Here is a 23,893-nt window from a genome sequence, read left to right as displayed (position 1 = left end):
TAAGGAACCAATACCCAATATAGTACATGTAAATTAGGCAAAGAGGGGAGACCCTCTGTTTACTGTGTTGCTGTCAGGACAGCGAGGTTATGGAAGTTCAGAATGCCCAGCTGGCTGGGCTTGAGATAAGAATAATTAGGTAGGGGGAGGAGACCCTTTGTTTGCTGTGTTGCTGTCAGGACAGTGGGGTTATGGGAGGTCAAAATGCCCGGCTGGCTGAGCTTGAGATAAGAATTATCTTGACCCCTGCATTACTAATTGGTTGGATGCATGTCCTTTCTATGACCGGTGATCATGACCTGCTAATAGGGGAGATGTCTTGTGATAAGACCGGCTAGCACCCAGATGGTCCTGTGAACTGATATGTATGTTGATAGGGAACCGATGGACCCTATATACAATCTATACTACATCTGCTCAGATGTTTACTTATAGTGAGATGAAAGCAGATGAAAGGCAGACCCCCTTCTATGCTGTGCAAACCTGCCTAATATTTCATATTAGACTTTAAATCATGAAAAACCAAAAAAACGAATTACCAAGTTATATTATAAACTTAACACTTACCTGATAAAGAAATGAATTAACAAGTTGAGATTAACAAGATGAAGCAAAAATTCACACTTTACAAGTAATGCTTTACCTGGATGGCAAACAAGTTAGTATAATATAGGTAATACTTACCCTGTTTTTCAGTTTTACCATGATACTAATTCCCCGGGTGGATTGCAGTTTTATGATTTCTATAATTTTTCCGCCATTATTGGCGTCCAGGATTGCTATGGTACCGTCCCTGCGACATCCTGCCCATATCTACAGCATAAGAAACAGAAATGAATCATCTTCACAGATTTTGTAAATATTTCAAAATGAAATAATCCTTTGAATTTGATTTAACTTTCCTTAAAGTATATAAAGATCACTGAATTTCAGTGTTTTTCTACCCATCTGGTGATTTGCAATTCTTTTTGATAATTCTGTTCAAACAATTTGAAAGAAAATTCTAAACCCTTTCACCCCTAGGTAACTTAAGTAGACTCTACCATGCATTTATGAGGATGAGTCCATTATGGTCTACAGTGGTGAAAGGGTTATAGTACAGGAGACAAAGATCTTTATTAATTTCAGTAAATTGCACCCTTTGTGGTTCAGCCAAACTTTTGTGTTTCATTTTTTTCATCACCATATATAAGACAACTTCATCACATTTGACAATGCAGGTTACCTGAAGACATTATCAATAAAGGCATTAGACTTACTTGACCATTTGGCATTATATGGAAGCATTCCATTTCCACAGGCTGAACCGTAATCACAGATTTTGGGACATCAAAGCTAAACTTAGCCAGTACCTCTCCAGCCTTACTGATCTGCCAAATACTTTTCCACACCCCTGTATTTATAAAAACATTCAATATTATGGTTAAAAGAAATACTGTAGACATCTTCAAACAATTTAGAGATAAAGCAAAATCGTAATTAAAGAATTTGATACACATGGTACAATCTAAGATGTTCGTTTGTAGAATCTCTAACCTTCACATATACATAATGACTGATACAAATGTCAGTCGGTGACAGGAGATGGAAAAATATGCGACCTGACCGGGGTTCAAACCCAGGACCCTTCAAACTCTAGGCAGACACTCTACCAATTGAGCCACCTGGTCATTTACAATCGACCAGTCCAGTTCTGCTACATTCCTCCCTCCTTGCATGTATTTAGAGTCTGTGCCCTCAAAAACACAACTTTTTATAACCCAGGTTTGGGTATCCCCTTGCCAAGCATATATAAACCCAATGCTTGAAACAAGGGTTGGTCATAGGCACCACTGTAACAGGAGACGGAAAAATGCACCGCCAGATGGGGGTTTCGAACCAGGGATCCTCCAAACTCTAGACGGACACTCTACCAATTGAGCTACCTCGTAGCCAACGATCGACCCAGCCAAGTTCTGCTACACATAGAAAATATGAGTATGACCACATACGAGCAAGTCCATATAGTATCTTTTAACCCTTTCACCAATGTAGACCATAATGGACTCATCCAGATCAAAGCATGGTAGAGTCTACTAAAGTTACGTAGGGGTGAAAACGTTAAGTACAGGTATGGGTCTCTTTCTTGTCCTGATCTTGTTGAGCTGTTCAAAGTCTCCCTTAATTTAAAGTCCGGAGAGTCTATGATGGGGGGAGTTAATGGTAAATCATTTATTAAAGTCACCTTAATGTCAAAAGATTCCTTTCAGAATCTGTGTACTGACTAATATGCAAATATATTCATCAAGGTAATGTAAGGCACTAAGCATTTGCCAGGGCTTCAGCAATGAAGTTATAAAAGCAGTTTTTTTGTTCTTAGGGTAAGGACGACCTTGTATTTGACATTGGAACCCTGAAGCGTAAAAACTCATCTAAAAGAGGCATGGTAGTCTAGTGGTAAGATGCCGGGCTCGTGACCGAAGGGTTGCGGGTTTGAGTCACGCCACGGCACTGTGTTGTATCCTTGAGCAATACAGATAACTCCCTGCTCCCAGTATACCTTGTATAACAATGTTGCTGGGGGTATGAAAGGGGATGAATGAATACCTACCACACCAGAGGAATCCCTGAGCATATTGTAGTCTCCGTAAAGTCTCGCCCCCAGACATGTCCAGAGCGATACGATTGGCCACAGTTAAACCCTTGACATACCACCTGATGATCACGCCATTCACACTGGCCGAGTAAACGTACCTACAAGGTCAAGGTCAGGGGTTAGTCATACAAATGTCACAGACGAAATTCTATAATCAAGTTTTCATACTTGCCAATATGCGTTCTCGGAATTAAAAGCATAACTAAAATGTGTGTATGTACACACTAGGGAAAAACAATACTTTAAAGTGGCATTTCTTTTGAGCTGTTCTTTCACATGAAATCATCAGCTCTTAGAAAATAGGCATAATTTAGCAAATTCACCGTTTGAAATTGCTCAATTTAAGGGTCCAAAATCAGGTGACTCCCTTCTAAATAGGCAGAGTTGGCAAGTATGAGTTTTAAATGTGATATATCAACCAATAAAATAGCAAAATGCTAGACAATGAGGTAAAAAATAATTTAATTTGTCATCAACCATCATTCTATAAAAGAAGCGTATTGACAGACCTGCTGTCATCCACAGCAATGATGTCAATGACAAACTCTCTGTGGTCGCTGAGGATACACTTGCTCTGGATGGTCTCGGTCTCGATGATGCAAATCTCGAAGGATCCAACCCACACCTGTTTCTTTCCCACTGCTGTCAAACAGGACTGCAAGGGAGGTAAATCATGTACAAACATAAACATTTAAGTTTTTTCATATAGGTGTCGGTGAAACCATGCATTGTTCCATCAGCAAACAAAAAAGAGAAAAGAAATATCAAAAAAGGCAATTTAATTTGTGTAAAGAAGTTTGATATATTTATTATGTTTTTTTCTGATTTTCAATTTGTGAAAAAATCTTTATTTTCAAAGACTAGAATTATAACAGCATAATACATGTATCAGTAAAATACAAAAAAAAATACAAAAAAAAGTATGAGAAATTGTTTTGGCAATGAAATCCAAACACGTTCATTGAAAATACATCCGATAGATGAAAACAATTAGTTACCAGTGACTTTTTAGCTTGTACAAATTCCTTCTCCAGTGTCCATGAGATACCATCAAACACCCGTATCTTAGCATTGACCAGGCCGCACCACAGCTTGGGCGACAGATGGGTTTCAGTATCTATAACAAATGGTGATGGAAATATAGGAAACATTCGCGTATCCCGATTGAAACGGTACAGGGGGCACAGAAATATTCCACGATAAACGCACACACTTATACCGCAGAACTAAAAATGCACAGTTTCGGGGAATAAATAACAATTTATCAAGAATAATTATAGTATGCCCTTCTTTCAAGTGTCCACTAAATTATATAACCTATCTTAAAAACTGCATGTGGCTTGACATTGTTTTAGAAAGAAATAATGCAAACTAGCAAAAGTCAGCATTTTAGTTTCGGTCAGGTACGTCTGGACCCCTCAATCTACATGTGCCAAATTTTCCTGAGGTCTAGCTTGCAGCCTCGGTTCAGATCTGTGCTTGTCGTTTTCTTTACAGGTTCAACCGTTTCAACAGGTTGAACTGGATACGCGAAAGAGGCCTTCGACAAAAAAAATTAAATGTGCTACATCATATATATATTTGCCAACTTTTTGAAATTTCTATGGGGGAGATTATGCATGCTCAGAGTCAAAAGCATTCATGACATGTGTGTATGTACACCGTACCCTAGAGGGAAAAAAACACTTTTAAATATTCTTTCAGATGAATGATCAAATCTTAGAAAATAGGAATAGTTTAGAAAATTGACTGGTTGAAAATGCTCAATTTTAGGGTCTAAACTAGGAAGTCTCCTTCCAAAACAGGGAAAGTTGGCAAATAGTATGCTACATACCCCACCACACCCAAACTCGGAAGTGAGATGAGTTAGACACACATCCTAACTGGAACTCGTATGATTTCTGATCAATATGCTAATCATTATCCTGTTAGGGACAATATTTATGCTATATTCCAAGGGTGTAAAAACTTCAACAGCTCTAGGCTCAGTCTATATTCTATCTGATGATTTCAGCATAGTTTGTGCTAGAGACGGAGAAGTTTGAGTTCACGAGACTGATTAAACACAAAAAAAATACTGACTATATATAAATCGCACAAAAGCATCAGCACAACTTATATGTCTGTGTGCAGACTGGAAACATCATGAGCAAGTAGCATGTTTTTATGTATAAAAGTCTTCCAAAAAATAAATAATATATATATAGAAAACCATGCTTTGAGCACACTGTTTAATGGTTGATAGAAATTTTAACATGACAATTTCAAACGAACCTACTTTGACAGAAAGTTTCAATACAAACAAGCCATTCAGATTGATATGTCTCACCTGTACCCCGCTTTGATCTAAGATGCATCTACGGTGCAAGTTTGGTTGGTCTAGCATTTATAGTTTCACAGAAACTAACTTATTACTTAAATGCAAAAACCTAATATTGATGGAGATGCTGACAAAGCCAATGGACCATAAAAGGTAGGCCGCATCCAGCATCTGATGCATTGGTTAAGATGTACTACCTAAGATGCATCTATGGTCCATGTTTGGTTGGTCTAGCACTTAAACTTTCAGTGAAACAAACTTAAACGCAGAAACTAAATGCTGCCGCCGCCACCGCCGGAAAAGCAACCCCTTAGTCCCGATTCCTTACTTCGTGGCGCGACGAAAACAAAGGTTATGACAATCTAAATAAGATATTACATCTTTATTACGAGTTTAAAATGTAGTTATTTTGCTTCATCAAGAAAGACACGTGAGTACCTCCTGGAGTGTACAGCAGTGCCTGTATACTTGTGCGCTCCGGCTCGCCAAAGTTGGGATCCAGCTTATTCTGTAGAGCCTCCTTGGTGGCCACAGACAGCAGGTGTTCGCCTCGCTCCATGGCCCGTATGTAACAACAAAGGTTGTCCGCGGAACTCTCCACTGTAGCATTGTGAGAACAACTCTCCACTTCCCCACTGTAATGGAAATGTCACAATTAAATTTAAAGCGTCATATAATGCCCCTCAATTCCCTTGTCACCATTTTGGTTGAAACCTTCCCAGCAATTTCAGAGGTCATGTAGATTTATGTAAATGAGCAAAAATTGAACTTCGAGCTTTGAATGACCTATGACTTACCTTCTTATGGTAGTGTCAAGCAATTTCAGAGGTCATGTAGATTTATGTAAATGAGCAAAAATTGAACTTTGAACTTTGAATGACCTATGACGTACCTTCTTATGGTAGTGTCAAGCAATTTCAGAGGTCATGTAGTTTTATGTAAATGAGCAAAAATTGAACTTTGAACTTTGAATGACCTATGACGTACCTTCTTATGGTAGTGTCAACAAGAAGAACATTTTGTGCAGCTTGCTGGACAACTACGATGTCCTTGGTTGCCTCGGAGATGACCTTGCCAGCCCACATCTCCTGGATGAGGAGTGTGAAATGGTTCCTCTCATCTTTCAGCCACACTGTAAACTTGTCTTGCTCAACTGTTCAAGAAAGCCAATGATGGACATACAAACTGAATTCACAACTAAAACATGCCTTTTTTTGTGTAAAAACAGATTTTCCTCTCTATGTGCAAAATTTAGGAAAATTTGCCTTGTGAAAATGTGAATTTCTCAAGATAATTAAAAAAAAAAAGGCAACATAAAATAAAACTTCTGTCAGGACCTTCATAAATAACAAAATGTTTCAAAGACATGAATGCTCTGCGATCCATGCAAAATAAGTTTCACTGGTGGAAATTTTTCTATAAATAGTAATATTGGCCTTGACCTTGATTTATATCATACTAGCAATTAATGAAGTCGCTACTGCAATGACAATGGATTTAGACGGGACGAGACAGTACAGGACAGATTTAGGTAACGCTCTACAGAATGTGTCGCCCCAGTAAAAGTCTGAGGCAAAAAAAGCAAAATTGTCATACATCATTGCATGGTCCAAATAGTGTTACCATATAATTTGAAATAGGCATAATGGTCAGATATTTTGTTTTCAGTCAAGCCTTTTAGCTTTGTTATCTAAATTCTGGCCTGCCTACCATATTAACGGTTCTGTTTTAAAATTAAACAAACTTGTCATTCTGCATAATAATTGGCCCTTAAAAAGTAAATCATGTTATAGACTACCTTTTCCTGTTATTGTCAAATAATATTGATTTTGTGGAATACCTTGAGCTTCGTTTTACACTTAATTAAGTAAAATGTGCTATATATAAACACCGGTAAAACGGTTCAGGTGTCGAAGAAATATTCCACGATAACAGAATGCCCTTGGACCGACCTAAAGGCAGAGCAAAAAAATGCACAGGTTTATAGAATGAAATGAAATAACACATACTAGCAATAATGAGCGCTTTATTTCAGTCGGGCACGTCTGGACGCCTAAATCTACATGTGCCGAATATTCCTGAGGCAGGTCGCGATCTGCTCTGATCTGTGCCTGTTGTTTTCTTTCAAGTTCAACCGTTTCAACTGGTTGATGGGATACGCGAAAGGGGCCTTATGTAAGTAAAACATTTTACTGACTAATTTTGTCCCTCACTTAATTATGGTTTAATATATTTTATCGCTTACCTTTGCCTGACACACGCCGATGTATCCGTAAAGCATCAGCATTAGAAAGAAAGGAATGTAGTTGAACTTTCTCCAGCAATTGAATGTCTCGTAGCTTGACAATTTCTTTCAATTTCTTTGATGCGTCCCTCATAAATAGCAATCTTGGAGTAAAAAAATACTGATTTAATAGTGTAGGAGGAGAAAACATATCATCTCAGACTTAAAAGTAGGGGGTAGGCTTATTACAGACAATAATACAGCATTTAATTTATTTACCCCTGAAGACACATTTGAACTCTTCCAAAGGTTGGAATAGTTCATTATGAAATTTCAGGGGTGAATGAGTTATCTAAGGAAACGAAATAGATCTAGATATGAGTGGGCTTATTACCTGGCATAGGCATATTTGTAGAAAAATATGGTACAACAATATACCTTCTACAATAATTGCCTAAACAATACATTTTTCTTCTATTAGATATGCATGAGAGATTCTGGAAGGCTAATCATTATCATGATAATTCCCAACTAATCTTAAAAGTGTTTTTTATCTACATATATTGTTTACTGCCGATATCAACATTAACTTTATAACAGTAGATTATATTTACAAGAGCACATCGATTTTGCACACACTTATTTCCTGAATTCAGCTTTATTTTTTTATTCGTGAATAATTGAATTGGTCTCCTTCTTATACCATGTCTCATTTGTTATGTTTAATTAATAAATTGCATTTCAGGCGATATCTGGGCTCGTTTTCATGAATCCCTTAAAGCATGTAACACAATCATGCAGCAAGTGAAATGTAAACATAGAAAACAGTAATTGGATTTCAGTCTCTTCAATTTTTTTTCAAATCAATAGCATTTTTATATCAATTTATAACTGAAACAAGAAATTAGGCTGGAGTACAAATTCCATTCTTGAGCATGAGAACAGTTTCATGAATACGGGCCCAGGTATCTTGATCGAAGCTTAAAACTTTACACAAAAACTAAATATCTCTTCATTAAATAACTTTTTTAAAATATGGTGAACACTTAAGTTCTAAATCGTCCTTAAATCAACAGAAATACGAACCTTTTATCTGTCAGTACAACACGACCCGTTCCGAAATCTGTCTTACAGAGTGACGAGACTTTTAGAACCGACTCATTAATCTGGAGGTTACGTTCTTCCATGACAGTAATACACTGTTCATGATTTTCCTGCCAGCACAAACAGAACGCCTGGAACGTCTCATGGTCAAGATCTAAACATATAACATATAGCGGTCTGAAATATCTCTGAGATCTAAACATACAATATGGCAGTCTGAAATATCTCTGAGATCTATTAACATACAACATGGCAGTCTGAAATATCTCTGAGATCTATTAACATACAACATGGCAGTCTGAATTATCTCTGAGATCTAAACATACAATGTGGCAGCATGAAATATCTCTGAGATCTAAACACACAACATGGCAGTCTGATCACTCTGAGATCTAAACATACAACATGGCCGTCTGAAATATCTCTGAGATCTATTAACATACAACGTGGCAGTCTGAAATATCTCTGAGCTCTAAACATACAATGTGGCAGCATGAAATATCTCTGAGATCTAACCATACAACATGGCAGTCTGAATTATCTCTGAGATCTAAACATACAATATGGCAGTCTGAAATATCTCTGAGATCTAAACATAAAACATATGGCAGTCTGAAATATCTCTGAGATCTAAACATACAATGTGGCAGCCTGAAATATCTCTGAGATCTAAACATACAACATAGCAGTCTGAAATATCTCTGAGATCTAAACATACAACATGGCAGTCTGAAATATCCAGGAGATCTAAACACACAACATGGCAGTCTGATCACTCTGAGATCTAAACATACAACATGGCAGTCTGAATTATCTCTGAGATCTATAAAAATACAACGTGGCAGACTGAAATATCTCTGAGATCTAAACATACAACATGGTAGTCTGAAATATCTCTGAGATCTAAACAAACAACATGGCAGTCTGAAATATCTCTGAGATCTAAACATACAACATCGTAGTCTGAAATATCTCTGAGATCTATACATACAACATGGCAGTCTGAAATATCTCAGAGATCTAAACATACAACATATGGCAGTCTGAAATATCTCTGAGATCTAAACATACAACATGGCAGTCTGAAATATCTCTGAGTTCTATAAACATACAACATGGCAGTCTGAAATATCTCTGAGATCTAAACATACAACGGGGCAGTCTGAAATATCTCTGCTTTGTTCAGTTTTTCTTTTATAAATGATAACTTCAAAGTTCACTTACTGGCAAGCTTTCTGAAATGCTTATTACTGCATGACTGTTGGAATAATGACAATATAAAAATCAATGTGACATCAAGTGTTTTTACGTTAAAAATAAATAAATATCAATGAACTTTTCACATAAAAGTGCTCGTCTTTTAAAAGATTAAAAGGAATGGCCAAGACGTTTTCCCCAGTTTTACAGTATACAGTGTACTTGATTGCTTGAAACCACTTTGCAGATTTATACCTTTTTTTAAGGTATATGTACGCAGAACAAGGTGAAGTATCTTGGTTGTCCTTATAACTCATTCACCACGGAAGACACATTTGAACTCTTCCAAATCAAAGGTTGGGATAGTTCATTACAGAATTTCAGGGGTGAATGCATCTTTTTTTTATTGAGTGTTGACTTACGTGTTTTTGGGGCCATTCCGTTGAGGGCATGGAACAATCTCTGTATAGTATCACTGTCTTGTGTCATCTCATATAGCGACACATACTTCCTGAACATTTCAAACGCTGTGAAACAAACACAAACAGGCGGTTTTATACGTTCGTAATAATATAATGGAATTGAATTACTCATTCTAAATATCATTCAATGTGATTCTTTTTTCTGATATACATTTAAGGAAGTCCCTCCATGTGTGTATGTATGCTGGAGACAGGGTATGTTGGGTAATTGCCTCCTGGTGATAGTGCAGATGTGATGCTGACTTTATAGTGCTATCTCACTGAAATACTATGCTGAAGGCACCCAGCACAACATTCCTCCCTGTCACATTATACTGACAACGGGTGAACCAGTCATTGCCATTACCCTTATCGGTAATGCTGAACGTTAAGCAGGGAATGACAACTACCATTTTTTGTGAATGTGAAATTTTCACTGCCATATTTTACATCCTTTCAAATCAAGAATGATAAAGGAAATTTGAAATGGTGAAAAGGTGTAAATATATAGTGCCCTTCAGTAAAGATATATTCAGTATAATAATAATAGTATAAGCAAAACTCAACACTTAATAAAATTATATAAAAGATCGAAGGGCAATTTTTTTTTCTTTTTGGTATAAAAACATAGATCATAATGATTTCGCTCGTTATTATTAACATCCATTTTTCTGTTCGAAGTTTTGAACATGTTTTGAAACTTACGTAAATCGTAGTCCGGTATGTTGATGATGTCGTTGTGGTTATGGTAACGCCTAATTGTGCTGTCCATCGATTGGTTTTCCTCTTTCAGTGTCTCTATGATGTTGGTGTAACCCTGGACATTTTCAAGTGTCTGTTTCTCTTGGGCCGTCAGCAGATTGTGGATTTCATGTACAAGTCTGTGAAAATATATCCACAAAACACTGACTACATCTATGTGTTTTCTGTTGATGATGAATATTAATATCGATTTATCATAATTGACAGGAAAAATTCCCTGCCATTTATCTTAATAGGGGCATTTATCATGCAGTAATATGAAACATTGGATAACTTTTTTCATCAAAATTGTTTTACAATCCTCAGAAGCCTGATCTCTTACTTTAACCCATTCACCCCTAAAGTCACATTTGAACCTTACCAAATCAAAGATTGGGCAAGTCCAGTTTAAAACTGTAGGGGTGAAGGAGTTAATTCCCGTAACACTGACTACTGCCAAAAGTGAACTTGTCAGTTTAGTGAAAAATGATATAAAGTCTTTCTATTTCTGTAGATTAAGTTTAGAAAGATGATCTGGAACAAGCCATTTTGGTAATTGAATTAAAGAAAAGAGATAATTTAGTATATGCATGCATAAAATGAAAAAATAAATTGATTATATTAGGTCAGACTGTAAAATTTCATTTCTATGGGTTTAGTTTTGCAGATATTGAATACAGACAATTTTAACCTACATACTTTTTTGGAAGAAGGTTCCAGTCAATGGCTGCGAGAGTTATAATGTCTTTGAGAGCACCAATGTGATCATGTTCTGCAAACTTGAAAACTGCCGTGAGGTAAAGGTACGATGCCCGCTCCTGGTAAGCCATACTGGTCTGGAATGAAAAAAATGCATATTACTGTAGTGTTACAGCAATCAGAAATGCAAGTATAGTCTCACATCAATCAAAACTACAGGTGTTATCTTTCAGCAATCAAAACTACCGGTGTAATCTTACAACAATCAAAACTACAGGTGTAATCTCACATCAATCAAAACTACAGGTGTAATATTACAGCAATCAACACTACAGGTATAATATTACAACAATCAACACTACAGGTGTAATATTACAGCAATCAAAACTACAGGTGCAATATTACAGCAATCAAAACTTACAGCAATTAACACAACATCCGATCAAAACTTAAGGTATATAATCTGATGATGATAAAGCTATATTACAGAAATCAAAACTACATATGTAATCTTACTGCAATCAAAACTACATATGCAATCTTATACTGCAATCAAAACTACATATGTAATCTTACTGCAATCAAAACTACATAATATTGTGTAATCTTACTGCAATCAAAACTACATATGTAATCTTACTGCAATCAAAACTACATATGCAATCTTATACTGCAATCAAAACTACATATGTAATCTTACTGCAATCAAAACTACAAATGTAATCTTACTGCAATCAAAACTACATATGTAATTGGCTGAAAGTGAAATTTAAGAAATCAGTTTTAAACATTAAACACTGAATTTGGTACATGTACCTACATATGTGACATATCGTGTATTACAGTATTCATATTCTAATGACTGATATGCTTTGCAATGCTTATTTTAATTTGCAATACAGGTGGATGGAATACCCAACCCGTCCAATACAAGTAGCATTGAATAAAATACACTGAAGCCTTTTTTGAAAGGTGATACACACTGTACAAGGTGTGAAACATATTCATGCAAAGTATCATTAGTTATAACAAGAGGTCCAGAGGGCCTGTATCGCTCACTTGTTTCTTTTGTTTAATGAAACTGACATATTGGTAACTTCCGACCAAATTTGGTAACTAGAACACAAGACATTTTGACATCTCTTAAACGGTTCTTAAGATATTGTTGTTTGAAATTTGAAATTTGAATTTTAAAGCTTTTAACCCACATTGACCTTTGATTCCGGCTAGTACTTAAAGCTGACCTTTGAGCTTGTACTGTAATAAAGAAAAAGATTCACACAGCTACATAACATACCCAAGTGTCATGACTCTAGTCCAAATGGTTTAAAGGATATTGTTGTTTGAAGTTTTAAACATATTTGTCTTCTGTGACCTTGAAAATAGGTCAAGGTCATTTAAATAAGTAAACTTGATAGCACTCCATCCCAGGTAACTACTGGCCAAATAGCATGACCCTGGGCCTCATTGAACTTGAGAGGAAAATTGTTAAACCTTTTAACCCATGTTGACCTTTGACACCTGACTAGCACTTAAAGTTGACATTTGACCTCATTACTGTAATAAAGAAAAAGATTCACACAGCTAATCTACATAACATACCCAATTATCATGTCTCTAGACCAAATGGTTCTTAAGATGTTGTTGTTTTAAGTTTTTAACATATTTGACGACTGTGACCTGAAAGAAGGTCAAGGTCATTTTAATGAGGAAACTTTATAGCACTCCATTCCATCTACCTACTGGTCAAATGTCGTGACCCTAGGTCCTCCAGTTCTTCTTCAGAAGTCGTTCAAAACAAATAGTTGATGGACGGATGGACGCAACAGTATGGCATAAGCTCACATGGGCCTTTGGGCCAGGTGAGCTAAAAATGATTTCCTGATAAAATACTTATGATAAGTTTACCTTAAAAGTCATCTTGAGAGATGTGATACAAGATGTTACATATCGTGATGAAGAATTATTCTGTGAAAGTCGGACGATCACTAACGGCTTCTCGTAAGGATTTTCATGGATTCTTGACAAGGAGACTTGTTTGATCAAAGGTTTTCTGAAATTGATAAGAAAACTGAAATAGTTTGATGAGGTACATGTATCTGGCAGAAATTCAGCTGTCAATAAGTTAACTGTTCCCCATGAGAGTTATACTTATCATACCTCCGTTTTTTGAAGGAGAGTTCTGGTTTTTCACCTTCATTTATTGATTATGAAATAGGCATAATTCCTTGTGTTTTTGCTTTCACTCTAATTCAATTAATACATTAGCATTGCACAGCTGAAACTTATTAGGTATTTCAGACCATTATTTTATAAAATAGGGATCAATGTGCATCTTTCAGAATATGCTGTTCAGTCTCTCCCACACGAAAAATTGAGAAAGTTTGTCAAAGACTTGGTATTGAAATATACCACATTTTGCAAAACACTTTTAATGAAAATAAGTCAAATAATATTTTTTTTCATCATCAAAAACTGTATATTTTTGCACAGAAAAAAAGATCATGGTGACCAAATAAAATGGTCAAATTAAAAACTTCTGGATCTAACAAAATTAACATTTTATTCCCCAAAAATAAGAAGTTAAAAGAACATTTTTTTATTTCACTTAATATATATGTTGATCTGTAGTTTCTGGAATAAACTTACCTGGGGTGGACATTGGAGATTCGGATATGGCCAACGCTTGCCTGTTTGATGAATTGTCGAGTCTTCCTCTCAAACTCTGTCCAGTAGTCTGTTTTCTCCTGGAGGCGGTCGTCCAAAAATGACTTAAACATGTCTTTCTTCAAAACCTGACATTGAGGGAAAGATCCTTTTTTTATCTGTGCTTACCTTTGTAAATCTCTCTCTATAGATACGATTAGATACATAATATATATAAATACTGGTGAAACGTTTTTGGTAAAAATCCAATTTTTCACGTGGCTTACTTGTATATCATACATATACTATAACACCTACATGTTAATATTTAATTTAATTCTTTATTTGTTTAACGTTGATTAGGAACAGCCTATGGGCTACGAGTCACACTCCTCAAAGTATATATCAAGAGTACATGTGAATATATTTACTCGTACATATTTTGAACCGATACTGTATTCTCTACATAACACTGGTAGTGCATTAAAATTGTACTGTTAAATCTTTTCTTTTATTCCCAATTTTCAAGTATATTATGCATAATTGCCAACTCTCCCTTTACGAGGGAGACTCTCGAAATTGGACACTTAAATTTAGTATTTTCAACCTGTGAATTTGCTAAACTATTCCGATATTCTAAGATCTCCCCAGGGAGTTGAGAAATGTATTGGCTGGTTGCAAAGGCCCTATAACCACGGATAAGAACTTGTGAACCGCTTTGAGACGACCTACGAACTAGGTTGTGATAAAGCGGTATATAAGAACCTCCAATTATTATTATTTATTATTATCTATTGATTTCATCTGAAAGAACAATTTGACATATGTCATTTTAAAGAGTTATTTTGTCACTAGGGGGTGTATACACACATTTTGTTTATGTCTTAATTTTAAGCATGCAGAAATTTCCCCATGGAAATTTGAAAACATCGGCTAGTATATGATTATGGTGTAGATGACTGTCGCGTCACTGTACACAGTAATCAATGAGCAGGTTTCTCTAAAAAGGATTCAACAAATGATATTGTCTGTTGTAAACAATAAGGTCTTGGTTATTTATAAGACAACATTGTTCATATTTCCCAATCCCCTCCACCTCCATGGAGGGGGAGGGAGAAAAGAAATAAACTGATTTTAAGTGTGAACTCAGGTCTAACGTAATCGGAACCTATGGGAGCCATATATGATTGCCTTTAGGTTAATACCAATCCTATCATTTATATATACCTCCTCATAAAACAGTTTGTCCTCAGCATTTTTCCCCTGGGATTCCACGAACAACTGTTTGTTGAAGCTGTGATGTTCCGGTCTCACTTCCAGGACAACCCCCCTGGAAAGTTTTGTAAGAGGAAATTAAAATAGATAATATAATGATATTAATATACAATATTTGATATAGCATTACTATTCCAGCAATGCTATCCAGAGGGAAAAGTACAGGAACATTCATGAAACAGTAACTCTAAAGCGCTTTACAGTACATAGATATACAATTAATACAATAATTAAGCATTTACATTAATCAATACAATTTTCAGGAATTCGCAGGAGCTGCCTTATCAGGTGCTAACTACTAGTCCTATGCCACCTGGCTAATATCTCCCTATGTGTGTATGCCTGCGTGTGCTGGAGATGTTTTGTGTTCTGTTTGTTGTGGGACCGTGTTTCCAACGGTATCATTTATAGTGCCACCTCACTTGAATGCTAGAGCACAGATACCACAACACCCACCCCAGACCAATTTATACTCCATCTGCGTTGTTGGAGTTGTGTGGGCAGGAGAAAACACTTTCTCTGAATATTCTATGAGTACGACGACTTCGGGAATCAAACCCCGGCCGCCTGCTTAGAAGGCCGGAGTGATAACCACTCGACCAATCAGCCCATAAATATAGATAATAGGGTTCATCACTACATTTTCGGAAATATATTTTTGATATGCAACTAATTAGGGCCTTTATGAATAACAACTTTGTGATTGATTCATAGTGAAAGTTGATATAAATAATATAAATAAATATATACATAATTATATTCCATGAACAGAACCAGATATTTAAGGGTTGTTGGGCCAGTTGTAAACAAGGTGATATAAATGTTGCTGCTGCTTGCTAAATACCTAAAGTTTTCCCAAGTTCTACCAGTGGACACATTTACGTCTAGATTATACTCTACACACCCAGTATAGATATTAAAAACAAAAATGCAGTTACAGTTGACAGCTTCTTTGTTGATCCGACACTTTGGCTTCAGAATTGTCCATCTAATCAAAGTACTTTTCAATAGAAAAACATGACTACAAATGAAATATGTGGTGCCTATTTTATCATGAATGTTTCTGTACTTTTCCCTCTGGATAACATTGCTGGAATTAAGCTTGAACCTCCAGTAATGCTTTCTGATGACAAATCTGAAGTGAATGAATTAAGTTAAGGAATAGTCATGAATCTTGGGCCAGATATCTATCCCCATGTTCATTTTGAATACTGAAAGTGAAGTGGACAACTGAAAGTTTAAAAAAAATAAAATAATGAGTTGTGCTGCGGAAATGTCTATACCTGAAGAGATTCACCATCAGCTCCAGGCAGCCATCTTCTATCACACGATTGAGTCTGCGAATCCGGGTTTCTTGTATCTTCTTTTCTTCGGAGACATCATGACAGGTAGGCCTGCAATATTGGATTGATCACTTGTGGAAGATTTTCAAGATGTGACTTAATCTCTCCACAAACTTACAGGAAAATTAATCTCTCACAAAAAAACAATAAAGCAAGCGAAAAATGTATTCAAGTGCCAAAAAGCGAGGTTTGTACAAATACATGAAGCTAATTAATATTGTAAATTCAGTGATTTTATGAAATTCCTGGAAGTCTATGAAAATGTAGAGGTCTATATTTAGATAAAGGAATCACATTCCATAAAGAAGCAAAGAGGTCATTTCAAGGTCATACGAAAGCAACAGTTTACCTCTGAACATCTTCCAGTTCAAAAAACACCCGGGCCCTCTTACAGACTTTTCTAAAGGATGTTGCTGGCTCCTCAGGGATGGCCGGTATATGGTGGAGGTCAGAGGTCATATGGGTGGGGTTCACCACCACCGTACCCTCATCTATGTTTACCACAACCAGACCCTCAACCTGGCAGACAGAAATACAGTCACACAGTACAACAAGTACTAATTGTAATGGGGGACCATTAAAGGATTCCCACAAACTGTCCCCGTAGTCGCAAAGATGCAAAATAGGTCCCAGAGTAGAGTTGACAGTGCCACTATATACTTACATACCAAGCTAAGGAAAAAGAGAGGGACAAATGGCATCACCTTGGCGTACACCTTTAAATATGTTAATATATCGGAGGCCGCCGTAGCCATCTTGGATGCGCAACTGCGGAAAAAAAAAGTTGTCTTGCACATCTAGGCATACGCCCAAATACTCAAGTAAAGTTTCATTGGAACCAAACAAATAGTTTATGAGAAAACGTGCAGACAAAGGCGGAAGAAAAAGAAGAAGAAATGGAGTAAAACCGATAAGTCCCCCACTTTGTTTGGGGAACTTATTGGTTTTACTCCGTTTCTTACACCCTCAAGTATGTCGGTAGTCTGTGCAAGCAAGATGGCTACCAAGAGACTTCGTTCCGATAGCACAGCTCATTTAATCGAGCGTCAGTTTGACTTCGTTTGGGGGACCTAATTATACCATCTATTCATGAATACAAATATCCCAATATACTGTCAGTGTAATCCTGTTTACCAGTAAGACCATTACATTTGCTAAAATATTCTTCTAAATTCAATACATCAATATAAAATATATATATATACCAACTTTCTTTTGTTTCCCCTGCCATCCTTTCTTAGCCCTGCATGATTTTCTTGTTTTGATTAACTCTTTCATACTTGCACTAGTTCAAAGATCTTCATGGTAGCCATCTTCTTTTGCAGCCCTTAACTCTTAATTTTATGACTTTTACTTACATTGGTACAGAGCCTATACATGGCTATGCATATTTCTGCAACAAACCTTGAAGGGATCTATGGTTAACAGAAGATACATTTGTATGAACACCTCTGAAAAAGCAACCCTCATATACCGAGATTTAAACTCCAGTTATCTGCATGGAAGGCCAGCATATCACCGTAAAATCAATCGACGCATGAAGATTCACTACTGGAACATAGCCCATGCAAATGGCATGAAAACCCCATGAATACAAACCATGAAAATCAAATGAAAAAGTACTGAAAAACCAATGAAATTTCATGGTATGTTTTCATGGCTTCATGGGATTTTCATGGCAATTTCAAGTTTTTTTCATAGATTGTACTTCCTGTAGTGATATTGATGCTTCCATCAAATTGAGTGACACTGCAGATTTCAGTACCTGTTCCACTAAGCTGCGGTGTTTTAGATGACAGCCCATGATAAAAGTGCCCGGAGCATCTAGTAGGTCCAAGGCTTTCAGCGATAGGACAGGTACATAGGTGAATCGCCATCGGAATGGCAACAAGAAGCTTAGAAAACTCTGAAAAACAAAACAAATGCAAATGTTTATTGGTAATACTACATTCCAATCTAGCTGCTTTATTTACAGTTAATATTGTACAAAATTATCAACTTTGTTCACACAAATAGATTGTTTCACCAAAGTCTGGTGTAGACAAGGAAATCTCAGTTCGCGATTTTCATCTGTCCACACACAAGGCTTTCATATGTAGTTCTAGATACTCAAAATCTTGTCCCAAGTAATTAGATTTCTGCATCCACATCACAGATTGATCGATTCTTGTTCCTCCCTGCCATATTTTGACAAGTTCTCATTTCACTTCTGTCAATTGAATGTGTCATCATAATTCTTGTTGTTTTCAAATATGGGATGGCAAGTGGTAGACAAGCAGTGTCTATAGACAGGTGGTGGTTTCAGACAAGTGGTCTCTATAGACAGTTGGTGGTTTCAGACAAGTGGTCTCTATAGACAGGTGGTGGTTTCAGACAAGATATCTCTATAGACAGGTGGAAGTTATTGAAGTTCATACAGCTATTGACATATGGTGGCTACACACTGGAGCCATGGTCAGGTAATTTTGATAGTAGATTTCAGTTAGTTACAGATATTGAAAAAAAACCTATCTTGTCTGAAATTATGACAAAGTTGGTCGGTAATGTTGACCTCTGTAATAGTGGTCAGTAATGTTTACCTCTGAGATTGTGGTCAGTAATGTTTTCCTCTGAGATTGTGGTCAGTAATGTTTACCTCTGAGATTGTGGTCAGTAGGGCATAGCTCGATGACAGAAACACTATCCTCTCCTCCATAAAAAGAGCAGCTAACACCTGAAGTATCTGGTCGTCATGGAAACTGATGAAGACTAAATGAAGAGGTATGTTGATCACTGGTTTGTCTGCTTTCTCGGGGGGATAGATTGTGAATGTCTGTTTGTCGCAACATATTTCCTGAAATGGTATGTGCAAAACATTTCATCTTAAAATCAAGCCTCTGTTCAAACTCAAGTAGATTCTATGTACATAAAACGCATTGGTCAGTATTAATGTTTTCCCAATGAAGTCATTGTTTCCTGTTTGTGAAGTTAAAAAAGTATGATACATATATAGCCCATCAATTTATGCATACCTCTGACAGCCAACACAGTTTTTGCAGCAAATTATCAATTGAGATTAACAATCCCAAAGGAAAATGCTATTTAATTCTTGCACATTTTTTTCCGTCTGATATGTGTAAATTGTGAGGTGTCAACAATGGAGGTGACATGAAAATCAACCCATGAACAATTGTTTTACAAACTTACCACAGCCACAGGGCCAGCTGGGGGCACTGGGGTCAAGGTCAATGTGTGCGAGAACTCCTTGATGTAGGCCAGCATGTCATCTGGTTTTTTGGTAATAAGGGATACCATGCTGTAACAGTCAGGACAAAATGGTGCAGAAGGGGTCAAGGTCAGACAAGAATCAAAGGTTAGGAAACAGGTAAGGGGGTCAATGGGTTAATGGTCTGAGTATGCAAATAAATTTCTTGTCGAAGAGTAACATGTGATTTGTTACTTGTTCATCCAGGAAATGTTTACCATACAGTTCTATAGAAAATGAGGACAAATCATGAAACAAGGTCAAGGGTCAATTGAGTTGCTAGCTTGCAAGATCACCAAGATCACAAAACAAGGTCAAGGGTCAAGTTCTTCTAAGCTAAATAATCAAGAACACCTTGATGTTATACTTGGCAGAATTTCAAAAATATTCAAGAGGGAAAACTTCATGGCCTAATCCAAAGATGTCTAAAAAATACTTACATTTATGACCCCTATTTGACAATATAATGTAAGTAAAATGACAGAGTGATTCAGGTTATCTAAATATGAGCGTAAAAAATCAAGAGCCCCCCCCCCCCCACCCACCCCCTCCAAAATCAGGGTATATATGTTATAAGTAGGTGATTTCAGAAGCATCTTGTTTAAAGGTCATTAGGTGCAACCATGCTAAATCAAATATGAACACACTCTAGAAATAGGGTTCAAGGTCAGGGTACAGGATCAGGAGTCAAGGTCGTAGTGTGTTAGAGCATACACTGGTTTTGACAAAGGTATAAACACACTGTTTGGTTTATCAGTCACAATCGTACACAATGCAATCTCAGATCAGGGCAATTCAGTACTGTGGAAGTAAGGAACAAGGTCACAAGACTGGGTCAAGGTCAAGGTGACTAGACATACTTGTAGAAGTAACAATACCAGAATGTTCCAATTTACACATGTAGATATGAGGCTGCAGATTTAATAACTGTAAAATTTAATGTTTAATTCATACACCCTTACATATTCACACTGAACTTGCCCAGCCTTTAATTTGGTGAGGTTCAAATGGGACTTCAGGGGTTAATGGGTTAAGGATTATGGTCTGTATAATATGTATCACATTTTGTATTTACTTACTAAGACATTATATCCTTGGTTGTCGAGAAGTAGGGGAATTTGGAGATGAAGATGCCACAGTGAGGGATAAAACTCCTGTACTGACCAGCGGTCAAGGGTTCATTGGTCGTGTCTAGTGTCATGTACACATAGTCTTGGTCATCCTTCAATTCAAATGTGCAAAAAATACAAATGATAAGAGTAACTTCTGGTTGAAAGATACAGAATTAAAACCGTGAAATGTTGACACCTAATATATATCTCGCAATAATTGACATAAAGTTGATCCTAATTATGAAGGAACTTCAAACATTCACAAATAATTGAACACAATATTTGTTTATACAGTATTAGCGTGCCTTTTAATAATATTCAGAGTCTATTTTAGCAAATCCTTGTCATGCAATGAAATCAGATGAGAAGTTTTATGGTGAAATTTTATATATTATGTTGTGAAGTTTTAAGGTGAAATTTGGTATATTATATGTTACCTTTTCAACAATGAAAGGTCGACAGAAGGTTAAACATGTAGCGTAGCTTTTGACCCCTGACATGTCAGTTAGTACCAGGAAGTGGGCAAAACTCTCGGGCTCTGTTGCATAGATCTTCATATTATCTGTTGTGGATTAAAATATGTAACTGTTGACCAATAATCACAGATAAGCAGATAAACCACATATGCATATTATAAAGCTCAATAGAAACAATGCTCCTCCCTACGTCACAATCACATATGACATAGTATTAACTCCTTTGTGTTATTCTGAAGCCTCCGGATCCAATTACTTTGTTAGAACCAAAATTGAAGAACAATATGTTAATAGTGACATGAAGATTTGCTGAGATGGTACATTGTAACACCATTTTACCATGTTTTTCACAACTTTTAACTTATAGCAAAAGGTAGATAAAAACTAGAAAATGACTTTAAGAAATAAATGCCCCCGCTCATGGATGGGATGGGATATGGACATGGGCAACACTATATGCCCCCCCCCCCATTTTATGGCGGGGGCATAAAAACCCACTAAGTCTGATAAATGCAAGTCACTGTGACTTATGATGCACTGGTTTGAATATAATACGACAGGTATTAATTATGACGTGTGATGAACTTTCTCCGTTAGATGTAATAGCTCATGAAGTTTGCTATGGGTTGTATGAAAACACCAGCTAGGATTTTATGACCTGAATTTTATTGACTTCATGATCAGCGGAGTGGAAATATAGGTCACTGTGACCTGCATGGAAGTTTGTCTTTTTTGTAATGTTTTCTTTTTTCAAAGCATTTCATTACATATACATATACATATACATATACATATACATAAGCAGGCCATTCACACATTCTCACACATACACACAAGGGCATGGATCTAGCATTATCACAATCTACCATCATTATTATCATGGTCGTCAAAAATCATCATCATCATCATCATCATCATCATCATCATCATCATCATCATCATCATCACCATCATCATCATCATCATCACCATCATCATCAAACCTGCATGGAAATTGAAGAACCTTTAACCCAGAAACAATTATCATACATGACAGGACAGACGGACGGACATCAGATGGACGGACACCAAACAGACGGACGGACAACATGCATACCATATATCCCCCCTTTCACCTGAGGTTTTCTGATAAGATTGTTTTATCCCTAATCGTGTAACAGGGATGAAATAAGTAGTGACACTTAATGTCTTATTTTAATTATACCAAATGAACCAGTCTTGTTTGTAAAAGTTGAGTTTTTGAATTGTATACATGTAGGATCCCTGTATACAGTGGGATATTTTAGCTGGATAATCTAGTTGATACAGACATGAAGATTACGCAGGTTTGAATCTGTATGTCAGTGAAATTTCGTTTTAAAAACCAAATTATACAGATTTCCTGATTACTTAATTTCATTTTATATAAAATTGTACAGTGATATTAATAAAAAGTGTGGGTTTATCAGGTTTTAAGTTTCTGTTAATACAGAGTTTGGTTTATAACATGTAAGATTAAGATTATTGTGAATACACAAACAAAAATATATATGTGTAGGTCATGTCCTCGACTTACCTGGGAAACAGAATGTTGTGATGGACTTAATGACCTCCTCCGACACAGGGAAATCTAAATTACTGAAAGAACATTGACTGTGGGCAGCGTTCATTGTCCTGCCCCCACCCTGGGGCCACCGTATCGACATGAGGCGAGTGACGCTAGCCGGAGACACTGATTGAGTGCGGAGTTGCTTCCCCTGTTGTGCGTTTCGTTTAAAAAATCGGCCCGATTGTGAGGATGAGGAGTCTGTGTTACTACAGTAGAACGCTTCCTTGAGGTTGATGGACGGATATTCCATGTCTTGGCGAGGGAACGGAAAGAAATGCATCATGGTGGTGGCCGACAATGCAGTCAACACCTGAGGCTCATAATCTTGCATGTAAAGATTTTCCAGTATATCATCATTGCCGGAATCCTGGTCCCGTGAAATAGAGGTAAAGTTGGAATTAGTTCACCAGTTTATACTAACATTTCCAATGACATCTTAAACAAAATGTTTGATACCGTGAAATATATCTTTTTGTCTGACAATTTTAAATAACACATTAATCTTCAAATCAATAAATTATAAATATTTCATATAACAACAGTACTTCAGGGATGAAACAATATATGCCCATCACCTGCCGCATAGCATCCATTTAGGCGCCCTTTCACCCCTATATAACTTTAGTAGACTCTACTATGCATTGATATGGATGAGTCCATTATGGTCTACAGTGGTGAAAGAGTTAAACAATCACCATGAGAAATACTGTCTAGCAACAATGTGACATACTAACCACCCTTCTGATTCTTTTTTACAGGAAAATTAATGATAATATTGAAATGCAGTATGAAGAAACTATATCTGTACTAACTGTATTGTTGCATTAT

The 23,893-nt window shown here is 36.6% G+C and overlaps 1 protein-coding gene across 4 annotated transcripts in view; it reads right to left on the bottom strand.

Annotated features, from left to right (window-relative positions):
• LOC110466222 (DENN domain-containing protein 3-like) overlaps nucleotides 1-23,893 on the bottom strand; it is a 39,411-nt gene that overhangs the window by 6,070 nt on the left and 9,448 nt on the right. For all 4 annotated transcript variants that reach the window (XM_021522604.1, XM_021522607.1, XM_021522608.1 and 1 more), the window contains exons 3-25: nucleotides 23,033-23,432; nucleotides 21,439-21,563; nucleotides 20,969-21,111; nucleotides 19,832-19,940; nucleotides 19,281-19,478; nucleotides 18,411-18,551; nucleotides 16,995-17,164; nucleotides 16,586-16,696; nucleotides 15,255-15,357; nucleotides 14,031-14,176; nucleotides 13,290-13,434; nucleotides 11,382-11,518; nucleotides 10,647-10,822; nucleotides 9,903-10,007; nucleotides 8,266-8,437; nucleotides 7,201-7,343; nucleotides 5,943-6,108; nucleotides 5,394-5,590; nucleotides 3,634-3,752; nucleotides 3,145-3,290; nucleotides 2,591-2,733; nucleotides 1,260-1,393; nucleotides 685-813 (exon numbers count right to left, since the gene is read on the bottom strand). In XM_021522604.1, the coding sequence (XP_021378279.1) occupies nucleotides 685-813; nucleotides 1,260-1,393; nucleotides 2,591-2,733; nucleotides 3,145-3,290; nucleotides 3,634-3,752; nucleotides 5,394-5,590; nucleotides 5,943-6,108; nucleotides 7,201-7,343; nucleotides 8,266-8,437; nucleotides 9,903-10,007; nucleotides 10,647-10,822; nucleotides 11,382-11,518; nucleotides 13,290-13,434; nucleotides 14,031-14,176; nucleotides 15,255-15,357; nucleotides 16,586-16,696; nucleotides 16,995-17,164; nucleotides 18,411-18,551; nucleotides 19,281-19,478; nucleotides 19,832-19,940; nucleotides 20,969-21,111; nucleotides 21,439-21,563; nucleotides 23,033-23,432 (3,558 nt within the window). The remainder of the gene's footprint in view (nucleotides 1-684; nucleotides 814-1,259; nucleotides 1,394-2,590; nucleotides 2,734-3,144; nucleotides 3,291-3,633; nucleotides 3,753-5,393; nucleotides 5,591-5,942; nucleotides 6,109-7,200; nucleotides 7,344-8,265; nucleotides 8,438-9,902; nucleotides 10,008-10,646; nucleotides 10,823-11,381; nucleotides 11,519-13,289; nucleotides 13,435-14,030; nucleotides 14,177-15,254; nucleotides 15,358-16,585; nucleotides 16,697-16,994; nucleotides 17,165-18,410; nucleotides 18,552-19,280; nucleotides 19,479-19,831; nucleotides 19,941-20,968; nucleotides 21,112-21,438; nucleotides 21,564-23,032; nucleotides 23,433-23,893) is intronic.

Source organism: Mizuhopecten yessoensis, unplaced genomic scaffold (assembly GCF_002113885.1).
Source record: "Mizuhopecten yessoensis strain PY_sf001 unplaced genomic scaffold, ASM211388v2 scaffold11125, whole genome shotgun sequence".
NCBI lineage: Eukaryota > Metazoa > Mollusca > Bivalvia > Pectinida > Pectinidae > Mizuhopecten > Mizuhopecten yessoensis.
This window is presented reverse-complemented; position numbering and strand designations above follow the sequence as displayed.